Source organism: Barbus barbus, assembly GCF_936440315.1.
Source record: "Barbus barbus genome assembly, chromosome: 21".
In the NCBI taxonomy this organism is placed as follows: Eukaryota; Metazoa; Chordata; class Actinopteri; order Cypriniformes; family Cyprinidae; genus Barbus; species Barbus barbus.
Window position 1 is genome coordinate 30,283,352 of NC_136749.1, and position 27,353 is coordinate 30,310,704.

The 27,353-nt window shown below is 35.2% G+C and overlaps 1 protein-coding gene across 1 annotated transcript; it reads left to right on the forward strand.

The window, feature by feature from the left end:
• The first annotated feature begins 4,976 nt into the window (after positions 1 to 4,976).
• On the forward strand, positions 4,977 to 27,157 carry LOC306887716 (DNA repair protein XRCC1-like). The gene is made up of 18 exons (XM_079445691.1): positions 4,977 to 5,111; positions 5,934 to 6,019; positions 6,382 to 6,474; positions 6,736 to 6,843; positions 9,325 to 9,483; positions 9,567 to 9,644; positions 9,720 to 9,843; positions 10,746 to 10,837; positions 11,923 to 12,079; positions 12,980 to 13,220; positions 13,937 to 14,053; positions 18,502 to 18,580; positions 18,812 to 18,905; positions 23,065 to 23,107; positions 23,984 to 24,126; positions 24,210 to 24,300; positions 24,458 to 24,533; positions 26,138 to 27,157. The coding sequence occupies exons 2-18, from the start codon at positions 5,969 to 5,971 to the stop codon at positions 26,243 to 26,245; spliced, it is 1,854 nt and encodes a 617-aa protein (XP_079301817.1). The 5' UTR covers positions 4,977 to 5,111; positions 5,934 to 5,968; the 3' UTR covers positions 26,246 to 27,157.
• The last annotated feature ends 196 nt before the right edge of the window (positions 27,158 to 27,353 follow it).

The following is a 27,353-nucleotide window of genomic DNA, read 5'->3' on the forward strand; positions in this document are numbered from 1 at the left end:
GGGCTGAGTTTTAGTTGCACTTACAGGTTTTGATCAGCAGGTGTGATTCGAATCAGTGAGTCATTTCACTGAGCAACTGATTCAGACTTTGGTCAACTTTAGTTTCACCCACCATCACCAATCAGAATTATTATATTAGAGAACTATACGTTTTTAGCATGAGAAAAGAGAAGTATTTATTGGAAAAGTTGCATTGGGAATGCACACTAAATAATTTACTTTAAACCACCTTTTCAAAACAATTGATTCGCACAAGTTTCGATGGGTTATGATAGGACAATATCTGGCTGAGATACAACTATTTGAAAATCTGGAATCTGAGGGTGCAAAAAAATCTAAATATTGAGAAAATCTCCTTTAAAGTTGTTCAAATGAAGTTCTCAGCAATGCATATTACTAATCAAATCACATCAATTCACATATGAATCGCGATTCAGTCTTCTAGCGATTCGCATCGATTCACAAATGTAAAAAAACAATTTTCTAGTTACTATAATAAAAACAGCAACAGCAATGGATGAAAAACAAATACATCCTGACCCATTTTCAGCGAGGGCAAGTTTGGAAAAATATTATATTACAGTAATTATTGATGTTTTGTTATTATGGGAAGTAAGTGTAAAATATTTTAGATTTATTAGGAAGTTGTTAATAGGAAACACTGATTTCTTGATTCCTACTATAGACTGGTGTGTTTTTATATTAAAATACTGGTGCGCTTGATGTCCAGTGTGCACAAAAAATGGCTTTTTAGGAAAAATCGTGAATCATGATTAAAAATTAAAAAATCTTGAATTGATTTTTAATCGAATCGTGACTCCAAGAATCGTCCGGTCAGTTCACTTGGCAGCCAATACATTGATATGAATATATGTGAATGAATATACTGCCTGAGAATCATTTTATCTACTATTTCAGATATTAATTCATGTGTTTAGAAGCTAAACCAGATTTGCGAATTAATCAGTCTTTTGATAATCGGTCAAAGAGTTTGCAAAATAGTCGATTGATTTGAACAGTTCATTCGCATTGAATTGTTTGCAGCGGTTTCTCACAATGCAATATTTTATAAGGCGAAAAACAAACGTCTTCTAGTGTTGGAGTGTTGGATTAGGTGAATATTTACATGCAATCCATTAGAAAACAAAACTTGTAAATGTCTAAGATTGTTTGTCAACAACGAAGCAGTTCTTTATTGTGCGTGTAGCTTGTGAACGATTATGTACTGCATTATTACATCCATATCAAAATATGGGCATACTATACTATAAGGCCTAGAATTATGAAGAAATGTGTCTGCATTGGTGAGATGTATTTTTCTACATGAGTGTGAGTGTGTTGACACTGAAAAGTTAAATGAAAAGATACGAAAAGTGTGTGAAAGAAACAAGAAAATGTCAGAAAGGGTGTGATTCTAAGAATTTGAGGTATTGGTGAATTAATTCAGTCACAGCGGGAATTTAATTGAAATAAATGTGACCCTGCAGCACAAAAGCAGTCATCAGTAACACAGGTATATTTGTAGCAATAGCCAACAATACATTGTATGGATCAAAATTATCAGTTTTTCTTTTATGCCAAAAATCATTAGGATATTAGTTAAAGATCATGTTCCATGAAGATATTTTGTAAAAACCCTACCATAAATATATCAAAACTTTATTTTTGATTAGTAATATGCATTGCTAAGAACTTAATTTGAACAACTTTAAAGGAGATTTTCTCAATATTTAGATTTTTTTGCACCCTCAGATTCCAGATTTTCTAATAGTTGTATCTCAGACAAATATTGTCCTATCATAACAAACCATACATCAATGGAAAGATTATTTATTCAGCTTTCAGATAAAAAAAATTGACACTTATGGTTGGTTTTGTGCTCCAGGGTCACATATGGAAAGTCTACAGTGTTACTGTATTATTTTAGGGAAATGATCCCCAGTATTAACACGTTGTTCACTGGTGTTTGTTGTAGCGTGTGTGTTTGGGACGAGTCCCGCCGTCTCGCTGTCTGTCCCAGACCGAGTGTTTGCTCTGGAGAGCTCGTGTCTCGTCATCCCCTGCTCCTTCAGAGCGGACCCAGCAGTGGAGCTTCATCTGGTCAGATCCTCCTCGCCGGTCTTCAGCTCTGAGCGCCTTCAGACAGAGAACAGCGCTCGCCGGGGAACATCAGCACCGGAGACTGCTCCGTCAGCATCAGCAGCGTCCGCAGAGACCAGAACACCTACGAGCTGCAGGTCAGGGAGCGGGGTCAAAGGTCATGGCCCGCCGGCCGCAAGGTCAACGTCAGTACGACAATATCATTATCATTTACTAAAACCATAAAAAACATTACAAGTGTTACTTGAAATAAAATGGCATTCTGTTTTAAGAACTTGTTAAAGTAAGTAAAGTAAACTTAATTTATTTTAACCTTAAGGCCACATTTCAAATTTTCATTTAGGTTAAATTGATGTAATAAAATAACTAAAGCTGATTATAAATTAATAAAAAACTATATATACATATTTTAAAATAGAAATTAAAAATACCAAAAGCAACAAATTTCTGTAATATTAAAATGTAACATGTAAAAGTTTAAAATTCTATATAAGAAAACTAATATATAATGGCAAAAATAGTCCATGTGGTGAGCGGGTGACCTCTGGTGGTGAACGAATGGATGTTTATGGCCAGGATTCGTGACATAGCCTTCCAGGATTCGGCTTCCAGACACTCCTATACAATCCAGGAGGGTGGTGGAGCGGAGGCGGAACGGGGGGGGCAGGTCCATGTGGAAGTGGAGTGGCTGGGGACAGAGGCAGAGCAGGAAGCCAGGGCGGAGCGGATGGGACTAAAGCCCACCAGGACGGAGCAGAAGATCTCCACGGCAGAGCAGAAGACCATTTTCAACCTGTCCCTCACCCAAGCAACTGTGCCAACATGCTTTAAGTCCACATCCATTGTGCCAGTGCCGAAACACTCCTCCCCGACGTGCCTGAATGACTACCGCCCCGTAGCACTCACACCCATTGTTATGAAGTGCTTTGAGCGACTGGTCCTGGCACACCTCAAGAACTGCCTCCCACCCACACTGGACCCACACCAATTTGCTTATCGTAGCAATAGGAGCACTGAGGATGCAGTATGCACAGTACTCGGTACTCACACACTTGGATAACAACAACACATATGTACGGATGTTGTTTGTTGATTTCAGCTCAGCATTCAACACCGTCATTCCCTCCAAGCTGACCACTAAACTTGGTGACTTGGGTGTTAACACCTCCCTCTGCAGCTGGATTATGGACTTTCTGACCAACAGACCTCAGCATGTTAGGTCAGGCCACACCTGCTCCACCACCATCACACTCAACACTGGCGTACCACAGGGCTGTGTGCTGAGCCCATTTCTCTACTCCCTCTACACCCATGACTGCAGGCCTGTGCATGGATCCAACTCCATCATCAAGTTTGCTGATGACACCACAGTGATTGGCCTCATCAGAGACAACGATGAGACTGCCTAACATGTGCAATGACAACAGCTAGAAATATGTCAAGAATCTGAGTGGTGCCATCAGTATTAATAAGAGCTGAGATGCAGCGGTCTGTGTTTCAGATGTATAAGAGACAGAGAGTGATCCCCGTCACTGCAGACTCTATGTGGAGGTCCTCTGATAATATGTGTGTGTTCTGACCGTGTGTGTGTTCATCTTCACTGAGAACCAAACACCTGGGCTGTTATTCCTGTATCACCTCACCTCCAGAAATAAAGAAATAAAATCAACTGTGTTTGGCATCTCAAGATGCAGTGATTCATGTGAGCGCTTTAATAGTTTATTTTATTTCCAGTATTTTTGTTTAGTTGTAATTTTATTATTATTGAAATGCTATTATAGTTTTTATTATAATTTGTAGAGTAACTGTGTGTACAAAGTGTAACTTTGTAGTCTTTTTTTAGTATTCTTTTTTATGTCAGAATAATTGTCATTCATTTCTATTTCAGTTTTAGTTATTTTATTACCCTAACTTAAACTAAATTAAAATTAAAAATGTTTTCTTAAAAAAACTTAATTTTATTGATATTTTCTTTGTTTTATATATTTTTTTATTACAGTTAATATAAAATAAATAAAATAAAATAAAGCAATAAAATAAACATTAACTGAAATACTTGTTTCATTTAGTTGCCAAGAAAATATTTCTCATTTTAATTTAATTTACTGAAACTAAAACAACAAATAAATAAATAATATAAATAATAAATAATAAATAAAAATAGCTTAATCTAAAACTGAAATAAAAATAAAAACTATGCAGAAATACATAAAACAACAAAATATACACAAATAAAATTAAAACAAAAATATAAAATAAAAAATAATTCAATATATGAATAAAACTATAATAGTATCTAAATTTTTTCATGGTTTATGTTTTAATTTTAGTTTTATTAATGCAATCTGAAATGCATAAAAGGCATGTTACTTTTATAATTTTGTTATCTATGCAATAATAATAATTGACAGTTTTTAGATGCATCTCGGTTGAATGAAAATGTTAATTAAATTACTTACCAGCTATGCTGAATTTATATAAACTAATGTCAGTCATAAATCATTTTTGCCTCAAACATTACTAATAACTGACATTATTATAGCTTATGAATAAGTCACTGAATAGACATGAAGTAGCTTACATAAAGTCCTTATGTTGTGTTTTATTTGCAGATCATTCACTGATTTTCATCAACACTGAGCTACAGAAAGACACATTCAGAGTTTATAAAGAGCTCAAGTCAATCATGAGAACTCTTAGCATTCCATCAGAGGCGCTATGTGCATTACAAGGACAAGATATTCATAAAACCTGCATGGCATTTATTTCAAATAGATATGCTAATGAAATAAAACAGCTGTCGGTTTGTAAATGAGTATAATTTGTATGTCTCTTTGATAACTTCTATTTTTTGCGCTTAACAGGACTTTTATTCTGTAGTCGAGCGCGTCTCGGCGGCGGGCGGAAGTGACGTCAGGTGTTGTGGATTGAGAGGGAGTTTGTAAGCGGGTTCGTGGTCTCTCACAGACTGCAGTAAAGCACATAAACCGGTTTTGGTGATCTGGATCTCGGTACAGTGTTCTTTGTGTAATGAATTTGAGTCTCTGAATGATTTCTGCCGCTTTGGTGGCCGCTGTAATGGACGCTATTGTTCGCTAACAGCAGTGAAGCATGCTAGTTAACTCGCTTAACTAGTTGTTTATATAGCATGCTAGTTAACTCGCTTAACTAGTTGTTTATATAGCACTCCTTTTATATAAACTAGACCAGCTTAATTAGATCTTAAGTAGATCAGAGAATCAGTTGGTCCTGATGAAACTCGATATAAACTCAGTCTGAGGAGAAATATTAGCTTTGCATCTTTGGTGTTTCAAATCTTTATTATTATTATTTTCGTTGACAATGATTTAGTTTGCTGTTGATCTATTTATTATTGTGTTTTTTTGGGAGGAGCAAAATACTTGACATTTATGTTATATTTCATTGACCTTTATGTCCAGTATTTGAGTAGAATATAATGTGAATATCATGGTTTTTAATCTATAGCATTGTTATCACTTTTCTGGCACTGTGCCATGGTTAATATCTTACTTTGGTTACCACAATGTGTTATATTGAATGGATTTGACAGTTGTTTACTTGCCATGAAGTGATGATTTGTGACCGAATCGTTCATTTGAGTCGACTCGCTGATCGATCTGAATGACTCAGTAGTGACTCAGTCTGAATCAGAATGATTGTTTTTCTTTTGTAAAACTCTCCAAACAGTCATAAACAACTGGAAATGTTGTGGGAAACTGTTTTTCAAACCCTGTGATAGTGTAATCCAGGCTTTAATTTCCATAATATGACCACTTTCTCTATTAATGAAATGATATCATCTTGTTGTCCAGTGTTTTCAGGTTTTATGAGACCAGAGACGTAGAACATGCCTGAAATCAAACTCAAGCATGTCGTGTCATGCAGCAGTGAGGACAATGTAAGTCGTTTGTTTTGTTTTTTAATAACAGTAAGAAGTTTAATAGCAGTAAGAAGTGGCTTTTTGAGAAACTGAAGACCGCCTTACGATCAACGCACAATAACCTGCAAACACGAGAAGGCTCTGTATATGAGTCCAGAGGCAGCTGGAATTGATAAAAGTTTTGACTTGATTCCTTGAACTTCAATTCTGTTTTAATACTCCGGTTTAAATGAGAGCTGCTATTAAAACATCTGTCTGAACACGAGTCACGAGATGAGGAAGAATCATGAAACTAGTTTGACCCGTGTCAATAAAAGCACTCTGTGTGTTTGTGTTGTGTATATTTATGAATAAATGAATGAACTGATTCTTCTTCACAGACTCACAAAGCAGACAATCTCCTGAGCTCCGACACGTACAGGAAATGGAAAGCTGCGAGACCTGGAGAGAAGCAAGTGTCAGTCATTCTTCAGGTATGACTATTTTATTTTTATGTATTCATATTTTTTGTTATTATATGTTTTTAAAAATTGTTAAAATTTTTCAATGTTTTTAATATTATTGATCATTTTTATTTATAAAAAATGAATATGTGTCGTTATTTTGTATTTGTTGTTCTATAAATACATTTTTATTTGAAAATTTTTTACTGGATGCCACTTGCCCTTTTCTGAACTTTATTAATGATTTCTTTAAATGAAACATTAACCTCTTTGTGTCTGTTGTTTCTCCAGCTGGAAAAGGAAGAGCAAATTCACAGCATAGAGATTGGAAACGAAGGCTCTGCTTTCATTGAGGTCCTTGTTGGACACTCCGCGTCAGTCAAAGACCAAGACTTTCAGGTTCATCTTAAAGTTACACACTTTAGCAGCATCTAACAGTTTAAAGAGCTTTTGCTAAAGTTTAGAATACATTAATTTATTTACAATCCAGATTAGTTATTATTTTGTTTCAAGTCATATTTGTTTTCACATACACATCATTTCAAAGCAGCTTTTACAGTAAATTATGATGTTAATGTTTATAATATATCTTAATATCTTCATGCATTACAGTCACATTTATCAGATTAGAGCTGGAGGATAATATAGTTTATGTATTTTGTGATGATGTAAACAATCAAGCAGAGATTTGCTATAAAGTATACAGTGTTTCCCACAGATTTACACACTTTTTTGGCGGCACTTCCCCCGGGGGGTGGTATGTGTGTATGTATGTGTGTGTATATATATATATATATGTGTATATATGTATATATATGGTGCTTGTCATGTGACACATAGCAGCCATATATAACTACAAAGACTATAGAAATACAAAGACAGTTCACTCCTATACTTATGAATGGGAGAAACTGCAATATGGCGAAATAGTCCCCCCTTCTAAATGAAAGATCCAATCATTGATTGGTAAAGTCATTGCATCACTGCAGCGGCTGTTATAAGCTCCGGTTCCCATAGAAACCTGAGGCTAGAGCAGCCGATGCGCATGTCCAGTCATAAGCGTGTTATAACTGCGTATGCGCATTTGCTGCTCTAGCCTGAAAAACAAGCCTTTTTAGCATCATAAGAAACAACATTCATGGGGCAGTTCATTTCAGATTTTGTTGCTGATTTGAAATATGCAATTTAATTGTGACTTCAGCGAGCAGTTCTTGAGATTTCAGGATCCTCCCATTCATTTAGATAGGACTTGGTCTTGTTTGAGTTGCAAATATGGCCACAGAGTGAACAGAGTTTCCTTGAAAGGGACTTTGTGTATAAGTATAACTGATAGACTTATGCTTTATTTAATTTTTCCTTTTTATTCAAAATGTTCCCAAATGTGTTAACTATATCATGAAATATCTTGATTCTCAAATAAGTGTAAGTAAACGCATTTTGCACCTTTATAGATTGTTAGTTGATCTATAATGGGTGATGGGCAAAGCAGCCTAATACTGTAATATATTAACTATGCATAAAAACCTGTTAAGTACCAGATATGGGTGTCATGCTATAAAATATTTTTAATACGACTGACTTTGTATTTAATGTGAATTTAATACAAATATTGTAATTGTTAATTATAACACTTTCATTGTACAGAAAGTAAGCAGAGAACATTTTAAGCTCTCTCAAAAACCCTCATTATAATCACTGAAGCTGTTTACACTGTGAAATGAATATACTACTTACATCGTACGCATATCTGCACTTTGTTGTTTCTGATGAGAGAATTCGTCTGAGAATTCATTCAGCGAGCAAGTGAACAAAACACCGTGACTCATCTGAACGCCTCTGATTGGTCATTGCATTCATAAGCTCAACAGAATCGTGCGTGATTGGTTATGTGCAGCGCTGTAAAAAGCCAGCCAAAGCGCGAATGCAGATCTGAATTTATCAGCTGATGCTGTGCCGCACTGAACGAGTGTGATTGTATGAAATATAAAAAATATTATTCAGCTATTTTTTTTTTTTTTTTGTCTTTTCGAAGCTGCACTTGATGCCTCTGGGTTTCCTTCGGAGATACAGTGATATAAAAACACCTGCGCCGGGTTTTGATTTTGAATCGTGCAGTGCTCATGTTTATTCAACAGTCAAAGCCTTTAAAATCTATATTTGGTGGTCATATATTGATATTTTGGTGGGCCGCCACAAATAAATGAATTTATGGGAAACACTGGTATAGATTGCTTTACATTAGTGAAAATCTTTTGAGAAAAATCAACAAAATAAAAAATCTTTCAATAATAAATCTTAATTATGAACACCTAACAGTTCTACTGAGTACAACATATTTTATTTATTTGTGACATTTATTGAGATGCTATTATATTTTTTATTAATATTTATTAATTAATTTTAAAATAATTCGTTTTATTTATTTTATATTTTATAATATTTGTTACTTTTAACAATTTTGTTAGGGTTTTGTCATTTTTATTTGTGTGTGTGTGGGGGGGGTGTTTTATTTTAATGTCTATTTGCATTAATTTTAGTTTTAGTTATGTTAGTAAAATGAAGTGAAAAATGAGAGCGTTTCCATGGCAGCTAGCTGAAATAAACATAATTAAAAAAAACAAATAATTTTTTTTTAAGTAACAGAAATATAATAGAAACTTCAGAACCCTGCAACTTATATTTGTGTACATATGTTTGTGTAAATTAATTTGTTTGTATGGCTGTATATTGCTGTAAACTGTAAATTAGTAAATCTGTGTTTTTACATTCTAAATCTTATATTTGGTAAGTTACTTGTGCACATTTAGCCAACAAAACGTGTTCTGATTCTGAATAACGTGTCATTTTCAGTGTGCTTAATGCATCTTTCTGGTGTTGTAGGTTCTGCTGGTCACGTCGTCCTTCATGTCGCCCACAGAGAGCCGTAATGGCACAAACACAAACCGCGTGCGTTTCTTCGGGCCCAGCCTGCTGGTGAAGGCCACAGCTCAGGAGAAGTGGGACTGTGTGAAGATCGTGTGCAGTCAGCCGTACAGCAAGGTGAACATGTAACCATTCACTCTTCAAACACATATGCACATCTCATGTGTGCAAATGAGTCTTTATTCTGTGTTTGTGTGCAGTCCATAGCGTACGGAGTCGCCTTCATAAAGCTGCACTCTCCTCCGGACGCTAACGACGTTCCCGTCTCGACTCCTCCGGTGAGTGCTGATCCTCCGGCGTCCTGCTGTTTGACGGCGTGAGCTCTGACAGATCTGTTCACTCTCTCCTGACAGAAACTCACTAAACTGGGTCAGTTCAGAGTCAAAGACGAATCGCCCTCCTCTGGCTCTAACACCCAGCCGGGAAGCCTGTTCTTCAGCAGAGATAGCGCCGCTAAAGCCAGCACAGGACTCAAGGGTAAACGCACATTACAGTGTTAATGGAAACTGTTTATAATGAATCCATGCATGATGTTTTATGGTTGATCAAAATTACACAGCCCTGCATCATATTTGCTGTATGAAAGCCAACACTCGTTTCGTACCGATTTTGAGCTGCTGATTCCAGAAATAGTGTCTGTTTTGCTGGAGCACGTCACACTTCCTCACAAAATAAGATGCTTTTTGTAGCATTTTTGTTTTTGATGATCATTTGTGTGATGAAGAAGTCTTGTATTATTCCTTAATGAGCAGAAAAACACATGAATCTGAATCTGAGCCAGATTACTACTGTTTGATCAATTCTCAGCCGCAGATGTTTTCTGCTTTTACAGCATCCAAACATACATAGAAGTCACAGATTTTGTGAAAAATGCTTATTTTGTAAAGTTCTTTGACATTATATGGAAAATTTAAACATATTTTTCCACTCTTTTAAGTTAAATAATTCATTCTGAATTTCTTTGTCATTAAAAGTGAAACTTTTGATATTTGACTGCTTTGGTCATTTTGATAAGTGCATAAAAGCTGACATATATGTAATTTAAAAAATCTTCATTCTTAATTTGTGAAAAAAACTACATGATGGAAAAAATTTTATTGATATTTTTAATCTCAGCATCATCAAATTAGGTCATATTAGGCAAATTAGCAGATTTTTTTCTTGATGCAGGACAGGTTTTGCTGGTATATTTTGTGCACATGGTCTAACATTATCTATTCATTCAGAAAATTATACTGTTGATACTGACATGATACTGTTACTGTTCCTCCTTTCCCACCAAAGCCAGATTTGAGTTTTGTGTCCTGTGTGTAAACAGCAGTAAACTTAATTAATATAGAGTCATTTAATTTCTGTCTCTGCCTGTTTGTTCCCACCAGTGTCTCCTCAGAATGACAGATTGAGTTACGCCGCTGCTGCTCTGAAATCTGAAGGTGCGTCCACTCAGACGTCTCCCAGCAGCTCACAACAGGTACCTGTGCTTCAAGAAATTAAAGAAATTATTACTTTTATTCATCAAGGATGCATTAAATTGATCAAAAGTGCCAGTAAAGACATTTATAATGTAACAAAAGATTTCTATTTCAAATAAATGCTGTTCTTTTGAACTTTCTATTCATCTGTGAATTAATTTTATCACAGTTTACACAAAAATATTGGGCAGCACAACTGTTAAATAAACACTGATAATCAGAAATGTTTCTTGAGCAAGGATGTGACACTGAAGACTGTAGTAATGATGCTGAAAATTCAGTTTTGATCACAGAAATAAATTACAGTTTAACAGATATTCACATTGAAAACAGCTGTTTTGAATCACAATAATATTTCACAATTTTTACTGTATTTTTGATTAAATAAATGCATCCGACCCCAAACTTCTTAACAGTAGTGTATTTGTTAATATGTGTCCTGGGCTCCATCTCTCTGTGTTTGACCCTGTGAACTCCCTAGTGTTTCTTTATTAGGGAATTGAGCTCATGAATTGTTCCTATAGAGCTGTATTCCTGTCCTCTAACTAATGAGCAGCTCATTTAACTTATTAAATTAGCTCCAGCACTTTGACCATAAATCATCTCTCCGATGCGAACCTGTGCTCAGTACCTGATGCTGGTGTTTTTGTGCTGAAACAGCAGATATTTTGTAGTCACCTGGAATGGACTATTGACCTTTTTATAGCGTTCCAGAATTTGATCTATAATTGGAGCTGAGAAACTGTGAATCTCAGCAGGATCTGAGATGAAGATGCTGCACCTGCTTTAGGACGGAGGTTATCAAGTGATTGCTTTTCTCACGTTCTCTTTTGAAACTATTAAGTGTTTGAATATTAAGAAGAAACTTCAGCACATTAAAAAAACACTTTGCTCAGAAATAAAAATGTAATTTTCTCCCTGACGTTGTTGCAAACCTGTATGACGTTCTTCTGTGCACAAAAGCAGATGGATGAGAGGATGATGCTGTACCTGTCGAGCTCCAAACAGCACATCACAGTATCTTAAAGAAGCTCTGTTCTTTGAGACCCGCTGCTTATTGTGTTTCCTGTTGTTTTTCCCATAGGCTCCTGTGAAGAGGAAGTTTGAGTTCAGTAAAGAGCGTTTGGAAGCCGCCGGTCCGCCGCCCAAAAAGCCCAGTTCTTCTGGTTCTTCTGAACCAAACTCTGCCACACCAAAATCTAAAGCAAGAACCGGAGCAACTGCAAGTCCTGTCAGCAGCGGTAAATGAAGACATTAATTCATATTCACCGAATGCATTAAGTCAGTGGTTCTCAGAAACTAGGAGTGTCCTGGGATTAAAATAATTATGATTGAAATACATTTTTGGATTGAAGTTTTAAGAGCTTAATGTTCTTCTGCTTTTTTAAGCAGATTTTCCAGATTCACTGTATTTACTGGATCTTTTTTTTTTTACTCTGTTTTACCTGATAAAACATTTCAGAATTTGACATAACTACAAAACTGTATATTCATTATAAAAATAGCATAAGGTTTTATTAAAGGTCTAGTTCACCCAAAAATGAAAATGTGCTCTCCCTCAGTTCATCTGAGATTAGGATGAGTTTGTTTCTTCATCAGGTTTGTATAAATGTGTCTCTGCATCAGTGTCTCAGCAATGGATGCTCTGCAGTGAATGGGTGCCGTCAGAATGAGAGTCCAAACAGCTGATAAAAACATCACAATAATCCACACCACTCCAGTCCATCAATTATTATTATTATTCATAATAACGCTTCCTCCAGTGAAAAAGTGCATCTCCTGTTGTCTCTCACATCAAAAACAAGCCACATATTAGTTTAGAGCTGTTTTGTCTTGTAAACGCTGCTTGATCTGTGCAGATTTCTCTCCTGATTCAGACCAGAACACTTTTTCACTGGAGGAAGCGTTATTATGGATTATGGACTCTATATATTTTAGTTAAAAGCATCTTAATGCTGGCTTAGTTTCATCTTTTATCTTCTCCAGATGTTAACTGATGGACTGGAGTGGTGTGGATTATTGTGGTGTTTTTATCAGCTGTTTGGACTCTCATTCTGACGGCACCCATTCACTGCAGAGCATCCATGAGTGTTTCCTTTGCAGATGCGACAGAATTCTTAACGTGCTTCTTAATTTTCCAGCTTCTCCAGCCCAAAAGACATCAGACAAGCGAGAGAGTCCAAAATCCAAGCCAGAGCCCAAACCCAAACCCAAACCTAAAGCCAAGTCTGTAGAACCGGTGCCTTTCAGTCGCATCATGGAGGGAGTGGTGTTTGTCCTAAGCGGCTTCCAGAACCCCTTCCGCGGAGAGCTGCGGGACAAAGCGCTGGCCATGGGAGCCCGATACCGGTCCGACTGGACGCCAGACTCCACACACCTCATGTAAGGAGCTCGTTATCAGTGTAACGAGGCGTTTAGAATAGTGGTCAGTAGGGCTGGGTTTTGACGCAGATTTCATGATTCGATTAGTTTCTCATTCACAAGCTTGCAATTCGCTTCGATTCCCGATTCAATTTTGATTTTTTTTAGATATATTGGGTACACTTGCCAAATTTTCTCAAGGAAAAAAATTATCTTAACTAATGCTGTAAAATATACATGAGTCAGTTGGTACTACATTACTGTAATATTGTAATATAAAATAATACTGTAATATAAAAAAAAAAAAAAAAAAATATTGAAGGTTAAAACTGACTTATTTTTTTAGGCTATGCAATTGTTATATTGATGTCTTTGCATGGCTGAAACACTGATTGAGCGATTACAAGAGACAGGATATGGATTGTAAAGTTGTACTCTTTCTTTTAACTTACCTTTGGATGTTTAGCCATGTTTATTTTGTGCTGAACCTGGTGTTAATGTGGAGGAGATCTGATCAGTTCACGTGCACCTCGCGCTACAGCGTCTGTTGAACTGAGGCGCTACAGTGATCTGTCACTCCACATTAAACGGCGCCAAAATGGCATTTATTGTTTGAATACTGCCATACAATGGACAGGATTTGAAATCTGAGACTTTGTTTCATGATCAGTGATCGACGTGATTCAGTGTTCAGAACTGCCTCATGTTTGTTCAGAGCATTTGTGTCTCTCCTGCAGCTGTGCTTTCGCCAACACGCCCAAATACAGTCAGGTGAAAGCGGCCGGAGGCGTCATCGTCCGGAAGGAGTGGGTGATGGACTGCCACAAAACAAAGCAGAAGATTTCCTTCAAACGGTGAGCATGAACTTCTCATTTCTGTTCTGTTATTATTGGTGGCTGTCAGCTGATGTGAGTTCAGATCTTGAGAATCATGGGAATTGCTTTATTGCATGTTGAGTTTTAAAAATAAATAAATGACAAAAGCACAACAAAGGTACTAAAAATGAAATAAAATTAAATAGAAATGTAAAAAACTAGGCACAAGGATGACTCTGGGGGTAGATTTAAGATTGTGTATATTTTATAAAAATAATATATTACAACAGTTGAACTTGAACACACACAAAAACAAATTTGTTCATGACGTGAACCACATAGAAAGAACTTCATGGACAACGTCTTCACTGACTCCTAAGAGAGAGAAAGAGAGAGAAGTGAATGAAATAAGGAACATTTAGTTAAACATGTTCTACTCTCTAATTTTAAATTTAATATTTAAAAGATCTTAGTTACCACAGAGCGCACACACACATACTATACACAAATAATTATATCAATCTTCATACCAATTAATGTTCATAATACTATTATTGCATACCGTTCAAAGATTTGGAAAAATATTATTTTGATGTTGTGGGAACAAAGGTTCTTGAAACATTCATGTCAATAAAGCCCATCTGAACTGAGAAAAAAAATAATAGAGAGAGATGCAATAAATCTGAATAGAAATAACATATTATTGACATGATTTTTCCTGACCTTTAAATATTTAAAGCACACATTGTGATGTATGCAGCAGCACTACCTACCACCTGGATGCTCTCGCCTCTTTTCTCTATCACTCTATTACATTCTTCCACTTCACTGAAATAGTAAATGGAGAACATAATCACTGCTAGGTTAACAGAAATACTGTTAACGCTTACAAAAATGGTGTAAAAACAATTCCATTTTCTACTCTTACCTGAGATGATAATCAAGACCAGAGAGGAAGGCCTGCTCAGCATCCTGCAGAGACCAGTTCTGAAGCCCAGCCAGGCCATATATGATGGCCTATCAGAAGAAAATTGTTAATTGAAATATACACAGGTCTGCACATAAGAAGCATAAGGTCTAATATACATTAGGATTTGAAAGGGCAGAAACATGCACAATACATTATATTGTTATGCATACCTCTGGAAATAGAACACCATGGATTAACTGCACTTCATCCGTGCAGTTACGTAGCTGCGTAGCTGTTTTATGTAGTACTTATTCTTCACTCTCAAGGTAGACAGGCACCTGGCGAAAGGACTTCGGACTTTGAAGTCTTCCCGTTGAGTACGTCCTACGGGCAAATTGGATTATGTGTTTCTTGAAAAACATTAAGTTAATTTCATATAAATAAATAAACATAAATTAGGCCTAAGCCTAGTACTTGACCAATTTATTTATTAATCTTTTGTCATACTATTGCCTGCCCTGAGCTGTGTCCTTGAAAGCACTTCATATAGAGTACAGTACACAGTAAATGACACAATCTAACACGTGGTATTTTAACAGTCAGTTATTATGATGGCCTCTCTGTTATGTCTGACTATTAAAACGGCATATGTCTCAACCAACATTATAAAACCATGTCAAAATGAAGAGACGTACTCTTAACATGTATTGTGGGGTAACCGTGAGCACGTGACAGTTAAAACATTAAAATTATTTTAACTTAAAATGGAAAACAATGAGTAATTAACAAGCTTTCACAACGAACGTGCTACAGTTTATAATTCAACACAGGCTTATCATGCAACAGTTCTGTTAAATGAATGTGCTAAAAATTAATTTTACAGCATTAGAGGCTAATATATGATGTATTCAAGACTATTTAGCAAATCACGATTACTTCGGCTACGTTAACTTTCCAATGAAATGCATCACAATTGTTTTTAATGTTAAAGAAATAAAAATTTATTCACATTTGATACTCACACTCTTGATTGTCATCCATCTTCGCTGGTCCTCTCTAGACCGGTAGGTGGCGTTGTTAATAAAAACCTAGGGTCCTAGAAATGCGGTCCTGAAAATGCAGCCTCCGGTTTTGCAGCCAGATGCTACTCATCTAGACCGCAATACTACACTGACGGATCTGGCTCTGCATTAATGTCAGATGAGATTTGCTAATGGAGTCATGCAGATGCTGATGCACTGGCTCTGATGATGTGCAGCTCGTTACTTGACGGTCTATAATGACCCATCTGATTGTGCAGTTCCTTTAAAGTGTGTGTGAAGCAAAAAGTGCTCTGAATAATGAATGGTTGAATTACTGAAGATTCAAAGGCTGCATGAGGTCTGAGTTTCTCCCAGAGTGTCTTTGGGACTAAAGAGCTGATCGCTGCACATCATGGTTATTTGTGGCTGATCATGCAGTCGTGTTTTGTGACATTACTGCTGCTGTTTCTGCTTTCATTGCATCAGTTGTGTGGCGTTCGTTCTCCAGTGTTTCTGCGGGCGGGTTTGTGAAGGTGCTTAAGATAAAGCTGAAGATGAAGAGACTTCGGTCGATTCAGTAAACGCGTGCCTTCATTCATTAGCTGGACTGTGCAATACTACTATGGCTGTATCAAATATTCACAGTGATGTTAATGGAAATATTTTATATATGCAACTTCATGAATATTGCAATATTTTATTTAATGCACTTTTTATTTTTCATGATAGAAAGAGATATACACTGGCAGTGATTGTAAATATTGTCGTTTATAATTTAAGCATTGTTATACTGGCACAACTAATTGAAAACAGAACAGCTAAAGGATAGAATTTTTCCAAAACCGTTTGGAAAACATGCAGTGATTATTTGAACCAGATTTTTACTTTATTGTAAATTTCAGGATTTTAAATCTACTCCACAAATGCATCCTCTGATCAAAAACAGGATATATATATATATTATTATTATTTATTTTATTTTTTAAACGACAAAGCACTATGGAAGCCCGTTTCCATCACTGAATATAAAATAAAACAAGGTAATTGTGACTTTATATCAAGCAATTTAGATTTTTTTTCTCACAATTCTGAAAAAAGAAGTCATATAAACTTACAGTTGTGAGTTATAAAGTCCACTTTTGAGGAAAAAAAGACTGTTTATATATCTCGCAATTCTGACTTTATAACTCACAATTGTGAGTTTATATCATACAATATTGAGAGGAAAAAGTCAGAATTGTGAGATAAAAAGTAAAAACAAAATATAAACATTATATCTATTTAGATTTTTGTCAAAAGACTGGAAAATATTGTTTAGTTTGTGTTTTTTTTGTATGTTGCCCAGCCCTAATGATTATCATAACAGTGCTGTTTGATAAAAGCCCAGCGCTGAGCGTGTTTTGGGTGTTTATCCGTTTAGCTGTGGGTTTGTTTAGCCGGAGGCAGCCGTGTTCTTCTGTGATGGGCTCTCTATTGTGTCTGCTTCGAGTGCCCACCTCACATTATGTATTCTGTATTTAAAAGCTGCATCTGCCATGGGTAATTAAAGCAGACACTTCCTTTGAAGATGAGGAGGGTGTATCTGTCCATGCACACACACACACACGGATCAGCTCAGGTGTGTGTCCTTGCAGAACCGTATTTCTGCTCTTTTCTGTTATTCCCAAAAATACTTCTGCTTGATAAAGCAGACATTGATTGATTGTTTTTTTCATACACATTTTAAAATAATATCTCACCTAAAACATTTTTTACAAATTTCAGGGAAACACAACATTTGCATTTATATAAATCCCCAATTCCCATTATTTTAAAGGTAAAAGAACATTCTTGACATTCTGCAAAATATCTCCTTTCGTTTTTAAACAACAGAAAGGTCATGCAGATTTATATAGAAGCTGATTTCCACTAACAAAATTATATATATATTTAAAAAAAAATATATGTTTTCTCCCCCTCGGAATTCTGAGTTTGCATCTCACCGTTAATAACTCGATTGCAATAAAGTTTAGTAATTGTGAGGTGCAAACTCTGATAAAAAGTCTGAATTGCAAGAAATAAACTCCATCAAAAAATATAAATAGGTCGTTGCGACTTTTATTTTTATTTTAATTTCTGTCATTTGGTATCTTGCAGTTGTGAGACATAAATCACAATTCTGAGAAAAAAAAGTTGCATTGTGTTTGAATCTCACAATTCTGACCTTTTTTTTCTCAGAATTGACATTTCACAATTAATAAATGTAATTATGATATGATTAATTTTTCTTATATTTTCTCAAGGTTGAAATGACTATACACACATATATAAATTAATTCTTTAATTAGATTAAATGTGCAAATTGTGAAGCTACACAAAGAAAATGTCTATAATGTCTTAAGTACACCAGGGATAATGGATAATGTTTCCTGCGGTGGTGAGATTCTTCAGGATTGTTTACGGTCTCGATCCTGTTCCTGGAATCTTCACACTAATTTCAGCTCCTGGACCTAATGTTCAGACATTCTCATCCAGTTCCAGTTATGCTCAGTCTCTGTTTCTCGTTGTTTTTCCAGGTATCTCATGGATGGAACCGAGTCCAGTTCAGAGAGTGATGCAGAAGAGGATGAGAGCGAGGAGGAAACGCAGAAAGCGGTAATTGCTTTGTCTGTCCCTTATGTTTTAGGAATGTCTAAATGTCTTCCCTTCATGGTCTTCATTTGTAAATACAAAGCATCATAACCTTGGTGTGGCGTGTTGTTGCCATAGAGACGACATCCTCAGATTTGTTGACTTCCTGACATGCATCAACTCCAGCAGGAAACACATGAGTGATATTAATGCCAAACCAATTGCATTAGCATTGATTTTCTTGTGCTTCCCTAGAAAACACCAGAAAAGAGGCAGACGACCCCAAAAAAGCAGCCGATTAAAGAAGAGGAGGAGGAGTACGGAGGTTCAACAGATGCTGAAGATCCAGGTAAAGACCAGGAATAGAAATAGAGTGTTTTGTCTTGTTTGTTTATCTTCTAATGAAAACATCTATTAATATTTGTGTCCCTGCAGCACAAAAGCAGTCATGAGTAGCACAGGTATATTTGTAGCAATAACCAACAATACATTGTATGGATCAAAATTATACATTTTTCTTTTATGACAAAAATCATTAGGATATTAAGATCATGTTCCATGAAGATATTTTGTAAATTTCCTACCGTAAATATATCAAAACTTAATTTTTGATTAGTAATATGCATTGCTAAGAACTTCATTTGAACAACTTTAAAGGTGATTTTCTCAATATTTAGATTTTTTTGCTTCCTCAGATTCCAGATTTTCTAATAGTTGTATCTCAGCCTAATATTGTCCTCTCCTAACAAACCATACATCAATGGAAAGATTATTTATTCTGCTTCAGATAATGCATAAATCTCAGTTTCGAACAATTGACCCTCATGACTGGTTTTGTGGTCCGAGGTCACATTTAGGAGGGACGATCTTATTCTAGAGAGCTTTTGATTGGACGAGAGTCTAGTGCAGCATGAGTCACAGCGCTCTGAATATCCTGCTACACTCAGAAATACAACAGAGTATGAAAGTAAATGAGTTGCGAATCACATTTCATCATTAATCTATTAGGGCTGATGGAATTTGTTTCCACAACTAATCTAGGTTTGGCATTTGTCATTCATTATCCAGTGGCTCCTCTTTAACATGTTAAACATCAGCGTAAAATGAACCAGTGTCTGATTTGTTTTTGGGTTCTTTATTCACTTTCGTTTCATTTCAAACAAACCTGTAAAGCTCTTCTAAATCAGTAGCTGAAGGATGAAGAGTTTGTGAATCCTAGTTAAAGGACAATGACATTATTGTGAAGGTTTACACCAGAGTCTATTATTTACTTAAATACTTTAATAGAATTTAATCATGTTTTGAATTAGCTTAAATGTCTATAATTTCAGTATTATAGATTTCAGTTATTTTTTATTTTATTTTTTTATTAGTTTAAAAAGATATTCGTATTTATTTCAAGTTTAAGCACTAAACACATTGTATTTTACTTAATTTTAATTTACATTTAAGTCGTTTTTCATCTAATATTTATGTTCTTTCAGATTATCAATTATAATTAAATATATTTCTAATTAGCTCAATTTATAAAATTTATTTCAAATACTAAAATAACTAAACCTTTTTATCTAAACATTTATTTTAGTTAGCTGCCAAAGCAACATTTCTACAATAAGCAACATTGAAGTTTTTTCATCTAATGTTTAGTCTTTTTCATTTTTTTAATAATTTTGTTTGTTTATATAAATTATTTATTTAAACTAAAACAACTAAAATTGTTTTATTGTGGTTGGTTAGTTAAGCATGTCTAATTTTCTTTTACATTTAAGTCATTTTTCCATCTAATGTTTCTATTTTTCAGCTTTTTCAAGTAATGAAAATTTTCAATTTTAGTTTTGTTTCAGTACTTTTTTTTACATTTCTATTTAGCTTCAATTCAGATTTATTTAAAGTTTAAGTACTAAACTGACTAAAACTATTTTATTTTAGTTACCTGGCAAAGCAGCATTTCTAATTTTCGTTTACGTTTAATATTTATCTTTCAGATTTATTTCAATTAATTACAATTTTCAGCTTTATTTCAAATAACAAAAAAACGAAATTTAAACAGACATGCACATGGCATTAAAAAAAGCAGACAGGACCTCAATAAAGTAATTTACATGCGAAGCAGGGTCGTGTTTATGATTGATAATGTAGTTGTGCCGGTTTTGTTTTGCTGAAACCTTTATTGACCTTTCCTTTCAATAAATGAGTGGCGTTTGAGCGTCTGCGTGACCTTATGTATTTACGGCTTAAGCAGAATCCATGCATGTAAACCGCGACAGTCATATAGAAGATAACGTACACTGTAAAAAAAATTCCGTAAAATTTACGGTAAAAAACTGGCAGCTGTGGTTGCCAGAATTCTACCGTAAAAAATACGGTAGCAACGTTTTAGGTTTTACGGTTTTAACTTAAATTTACAGTTAAATACCGTAATTTCTTTAACTGATATAATCTTAATATACCAACCTATTAAAATACTGAAATCTGTTTTGTTCCTTTGAAATACACTGATAACCACCAAATGCAGGTGATGATGAGAAAGTCACATGATGAGCCAAAGCCCATCACAAGCAACTTTTAAACAATAGAATATACAGAAGGTGCACAGTGTCATTCACACAAGCACTAAACACCATCATGGTGAGACTCATTAAACTGAAATATGCAATAAACATTAATTTAACAACATTAGATGTAACATACAACCATAATAAACATAACTGATAAGAACAAACTAAGAAGAAACAAGTTATTTCAAAGAAAAAACGTCAAATTCAAACAGAATTTGAAATGGAACGCAGGGAATTCTGGGAACGTCAGTTTACGGTTTTTCCCTGTAAATTTTACAGGGACTTTCCGTTAACCATGTAACAGGTTTTTACTGTAGCGTTTTTTACCGTTAAAATCACGATCATTTTTTACAGTGATAGTAATGATCTCAATCAATATCATTAAAGGACATTTTGAAAGATTCATTGATGTTGTCTACATCACCTTCAGAAGCTGAAGCCAGAACAGGTAAGGCTCGTCAACAGCGCTCATCCTCGAGGCTCAGGTCCTCATTGAAAATCGTTAGCATGTCAACCCGTTTGCCGTGGGGTCCCTTCACTCCGGCTGCGTGTGGCTCGATTACGAGGGAGGACCGGAGAGGCTGGGTTAATGAAGTGCGTGTAAAGCAGCACTCAAATCAATCAGGAAAAATAAAAAACAGAAAGAGCGGTTGCATTGGAGAGGCTGGAAGTGCTAGAGGCACTCGCCCGCAGCATTCGCACAGACAAGACTTGGGCATGTTTCTCATTTCTATGTAAATTGAGGGACTGGAAGAGCAAACCTTGCTCTCCTTGGATGTGTTCATGCAACTTAAAACCATTCAGAGGAAGATGGTGAATCATTGTTTATGAACACTGCTTCATGATCGTCTTTAGGGCTGAGCGATTGAACGGAATACTGTGCAATATTAGAGATGTATCGACAGGTCGAGATTTAGATCTAGCATTAATGCCCGGGGCGGACGGTAGTGTACTCTGCTGTAAAAGTACTTTTTTGGGGGGTGTTTTTCTGTAGAAAACTTTACTTCACAACATTCCAAAGCATAATATTGTATTTTTAATCTGCGTTTCATATTAAATATCTATTACATTCTTACTTGAGTACAAGAAAGAAATACATTTTAAATGTTCTTAAGTATTAAAGGTAAAAGAAACAACTTTTATTTATTAAATGTAGTGCTGTAAAAAGTATGACATTATGCTTTGGAATGTAGTGAAGTAAAAGTTTTCCCAAGAAAAACACTGATAAACTACAGATACTTTTAAATGGACTTGAGTACAGTAAAAATACTTCACTACTGTCTGCCTCTGTTTATTTTACAAGTTGATGTATTAGCACAGCCATAAGTGGGCAGGTCTGCCACAAAGAAACATAGAATATTGCAAAAATAGAGACCGCCAGTGTTATTTTAGTTTTTTTTATTAACATTAACATTAGTAAATTATTTTTTGTGCTTTAAGTTAAATTTTAGTTAATGTTTTTTGGAATTTCCTTGTGTTTTTATATATTTTTAAATATTTTATTTTATTATTTATTTTTTATTTGTATAGTTTTTTTGTTGTTTTTTTAGCTGTTTTATTACATTGAATTAAACAACATGAAAAACAAATGTTAGCAACTAGCTATAATGATAGTTTACTTTGACATTTTTAAAGTATTTCAACTTATGAAAAAATTTTTTTCTTGTTTGTTTTAACTATAATAACCCTGCCGTCAAAGGGAGGAAGCCTTATTTGTTATATATATATATATATATCAGATGTTTCATGATATGAACTTATTTTTACACTGTCAGAATAATTCATTAGATTTGCTTTGCGTCCGACAAGATCCAAATAACAGGATAAAATTGTCAAATGATATAAAGCACCTTTCATTTGTAAGGCATATTATTTTATGGACTATGCAAAATAGATTTATTTTAATAATGTGGTGATTCAATTTTTTTCTTGTTGTACATCCACTCTCAGAGGACGATGGGTCTGGCATGGACACTGAAGATGAGCTGAACAGGTAAGATATTTATTGCTTTCTAAATATCATAATATATAAATATAAACATCATTACGTGTTGATCGACATTCTCATAAGGCTGGTAATTGTCCTTTCATGTTCCCTCTTTTCCAGTTGTCTTTAATGTCTAAATGCAACTGAAGAAGAGTTATCGATTGCTCTCGTTCATTCAAAACATGCAATCCAGTACTGTTTTTAAGCCAGTAATTGTCCCTATGTTTGCGAAATTGCTCACAACTCTATAGATTTCTGTAGAATTGGAACACCAGTCACAAAGCTTTACATACACTGCCATTCATTTTTTAAATGTTTTTGAAAAAGGTCTCCCCAAGGCTGCGTTTATTTGATCAAAATTGCTGTAAAAATTGTGAAAGATTATTAAAATAACTTTTTTAAATGTGAATTTATGTTCAAATGTAACTTATTTCTGTGATCTGCAGCTGTATTTTCAGCATCATTACTCCAGTCTTCAGATCCTTCAGAAATCATTCTAATATACTGATTTAGCTTTTTTCTTGATGACTAGAAAGTTTAAAAAGAACAGCATTTATTTGAAGTAGTAATGTTACAAATCATTTCTATGACTTTTGATCAATTTAATGTGTCCTTGTTATATAAAATTATTAATTTCTTTAAAAAAACAAAACAAAACAAATTCATCTCTCTGGTAGTGTATGCCAAAAATGACCTAAAATATTTAATAAACAAAAACGCATTGGCCTGGCCTTTATATGCTTGTTTACTAAATATTTTGTCCAATTTGATGATGCATTATAATCAACTGCAACTGGTTAAAATATTTCTGCCCATGAATGTCAAGAAGTTCCTTGTTTTCCAGATGCGTAACGTTCCAGTGTTTATCTTTGGCTGTTTTAGGGTAGAAATGGAGAACAGGAGGAAGAAAGCAGGGAAGGAAAGTGCAGCAGTTCAGGTGAAAGATGAAGATCCATATGGCGGCTCTACTGATGAGAACACAGATGCTGAGGAAGAGGAGGATAAACCCATCCCTGAGCTACCAGGTCTGACGCCTCACCACTTCATCTTGACTTGGACGTCTTGAGTATTATATTTATTAAATCATCTTCATTTTTGTCTCCTTCAGACTTCCTAACAGGAAAACGCTTCTATCTTTATGGCAAGTTCCCTGACAACCAGAAGAGGCAACTTCAACGCTACATCATCGCCTTCAACGGGTACGACACTGACGTGCATTCAGATAAGCTCAAGAGCGTGAAGCGTTCGTAATCCATTTGAAGCGCTTCAGACTAATAGCATTAGCATCGACAGGCCTTCGAGAGGCTGTAGGTGGAGCGTGACCGATGAAATTATCTGATCTGTTTGATTCCTCAGAGCTGTCGAAGACTACATGAGCGAGAAGGTCCAGTTTGTCATCACCAGCGAGGGATGGGACGAATCGTTTGAGGATGTGAGCATTGTGTCTTTTTGTTCAGCTTTGTAGGTGGTAGTTTACATACAGCAGGGTTCCCGCAGGTCTTTAAAAAGTCTTAAATTTAGTTGTATCAAATTTAAGGCCATAAAAAGTCTTAAAGGGGTCATATGATGATGCTAAAAAGAATTTGATGTAATGTGTTTATGTGGTTTAAGTTTAAAAAAACACATTATTTTCCACATACCATACATTATTGTTGCTCCTCTATGCCACCTTTCTGAAACGCGTCGATTTTTACTAAGCTCATCGTTATGAAAAGCGGGGTGTGCTCTGATTGGCCAGCGATCCAGTGCGTTGTTGTGATTGGCTGAATACCTCAAGCGTGTGAAAAAAATGTTACGACCCTTACCATATGTGGAAACACACAACAATACTACAGCGAGAATAAAAGTTACACCTTCTTTCTTTGTGTAAACATTTGGGTGGTGTTATGCAAATATTCCAACACAGTGATGTAGATATGTGGGGGTGTGTTTAAAAAATTAGGCATTTTAGAAAGGTGTGGATAAGTCTGAACTTTTAGAAAGAATATCTTTCTTTGGGTTTGAGACTTTACGAATCTTGTATAAGCTCGAACAGCTTGTAACACTCCAAAGACAAAGGAAAACATGAAATTGCATCATATGACCACTTTAAATTGTACAAGAAAGTCGATTATGATTTCAGGAAGTCTTAAATTTGGGGACGGAAAGACCAGAATAGCGATATGGCTTAATGTGACGATTAAATTTCAAAAGGCTACAAAAGCGCCACCTTTGGTAGAGATTGAATGTGCATTTTCAATAAGCCCGTCTGCTGTTTTTGTTTAGAACAATGCAAAAATCGACTCTACACGCAGATCTGTAAAGAAGATAATGCATTATAAAAATCTAAACTGTAAAATGTATTCATGTTATTTAATTAATATAAAAATGTATTGTTTAAATTAATATAATAATACTTTCAACTTATCAATTTTCTTAAAAATGGTTTAAAGGCTGAAGTGTGACGTGTATCATTTTATAAAACTTTTTGTGAAAACTTTTATCTGAACTGTAAATCATGCTTTTTACTGTCATTTTACAGTTTAATGTTACTATAAACATTGCTCTAGGCCGCTCATATGGTATTCATTTTATTTGTGCAGGTCTTGAAAAGTCATAAATTTGAGATTAAAAATCCTGCAGAAACCCTGATACAGAAAAATCACAAGACAATGCTGAATATAGATTTTCCTACAACAGATGGTCCTTTGTGACTCAAAGAGCCAGTATTCACAAACGTCATTGCTTTTTGACTAAGTCCATTGTCTTTTGGCTTGACTTGACAGATGCCACGAACAAGTGGATTTTAAGCGTTAGGCTTTGTGAGAAATTTTGTCCTTCCAGTTTCAAGTTGCAGGCTTTTTCATATAGTTCTGCTTTTAATAAACTGTACGTTTGAAAGTATTTTGAGAAAGTCTCGTGTAGATCTGGTTCTGTTCGTCCTCGAGTCATTCGTGTGATGTTCTTCAGCTTCCAGCTCTCAGCGCTCTTTTAAACGTCTCAAGGTCTTCTCTTCCTTTTCATCTTCTTTTACTGCCTGTTCTGTCTTTTTTACAGGCCTTGATGGAAAATGGCAATCTGAGCTTTGTGAAACCTACCTGGATTTTCGCCATCAATGACAGGCAGAAGATGTTACCGTACCAGCCCTACACTGTCGTCCCTTAAGAGTTTAAGTCGTCTTGCTCTTTGAGAACGCAGCCATCAATTCCCAGCCTTGACCTGAGGAGACCTTAGCCGTCTTAGAGGAATAGTTCGACCTACAAATGAAGCATCACTCATCATTTACTCGCCCTCATGTCATTCCAAACCTGTATGATTTTCTCTTTTTTGATTTTGCCATCTTTTGTGATCCACAGAAGAGCATCATACAGGTTTAGAGGCACATGTGAATGAGTAATTTATGTATTTTCAATTCTGGTGTTGAAATTCATTGGCCTGTATCTGTCACAAGTCTTTGTTTTGATGTTGCAAAATGGACTAATGTCAAGATACCAACCCACCAACCCAGAGATAAAAGACTCTGATCCATATTCATGACCCGCTTTACCAGCAATCCAAAAGCTGTTTATGAAGCTGTTAAATATTCATTACTAAAGACCTGAACCTGAGGTCTCTTTTAGATCTGACTTATGCAAAACATACTCATTTAATATGTGTGTTCACATATATGGTGAATTATTGATTACATTTGTTGCCCTCATTGCTTTGCTCAAGACCGAAGCGGTTTAACATCTGTAGGTGTGGCCTACAAAATATTACAATAATATTGCTTTGGTTTTGACAACCATATTTAAGAAAAAAAAACCTGAAATACTGCTGTAAAAATATTGATTAGGTATATTTGTAGGAAATTTGTTTATGATAGGTATACTCTCGCAGTTTTAATGTTGTTTTGATGTTTACTGTTTTTATTTCAGATTCCCTTTAAAGCGTGTCTCAATTTTTATGCATTTTGTTTTGTTTTCTGTAAATGAAATTATTATTTTGAAGTTCTGGTTTGAAGTATTTGCAGAATAAAGTTGGAAAATAGTTACACAAATTTTATTTTGTGGAAAACCAATGCCTTCTGTCTGTCTTACTCTTTGTAAGGTATTTTTCTTGTGAGTTTAGCATTTTTCTAATAATTAATCCAATTATTCAAAACATTAATACCTGATTTGCAAGTGGAAATTGTTTGTTGCTGATATAGCTGGTTTAAACCAGCTGACCGCTGTCTAAAACCATTCATCTAAACCATCTTAACTAGTTTGGTGTCTGTCCCAGCAGACCACCT

What these genes read in the sequence shown, in the direction of transcription:
- LOC306887716 (XM_079445691.1), top strand. Translation starts at nt 5,969, where the DNA reads ATGCCTGAAATCAAACTCAAGCATGTCGTGTCATGCAGCAGTGAGGAC. An exon ending in AAGTGTCAGTCATTCTTCAG is followed by an intron (nt 6,475 to 6,735) that starts GTATGACTATTT and finishes TTGTTTCTCCAG; the next exon opens with CTGGAAAAGGAAGAGCAAAT. An exon ending in TCAAAGACCAAGACTTTCAG is followed by an intron (nt 6,844 to 9,324) that starts GTTCATCTTAAA and finishes CTGGTGTTGTAG; the next exon opens with GTTCTGCTGGTCACGTCGTC.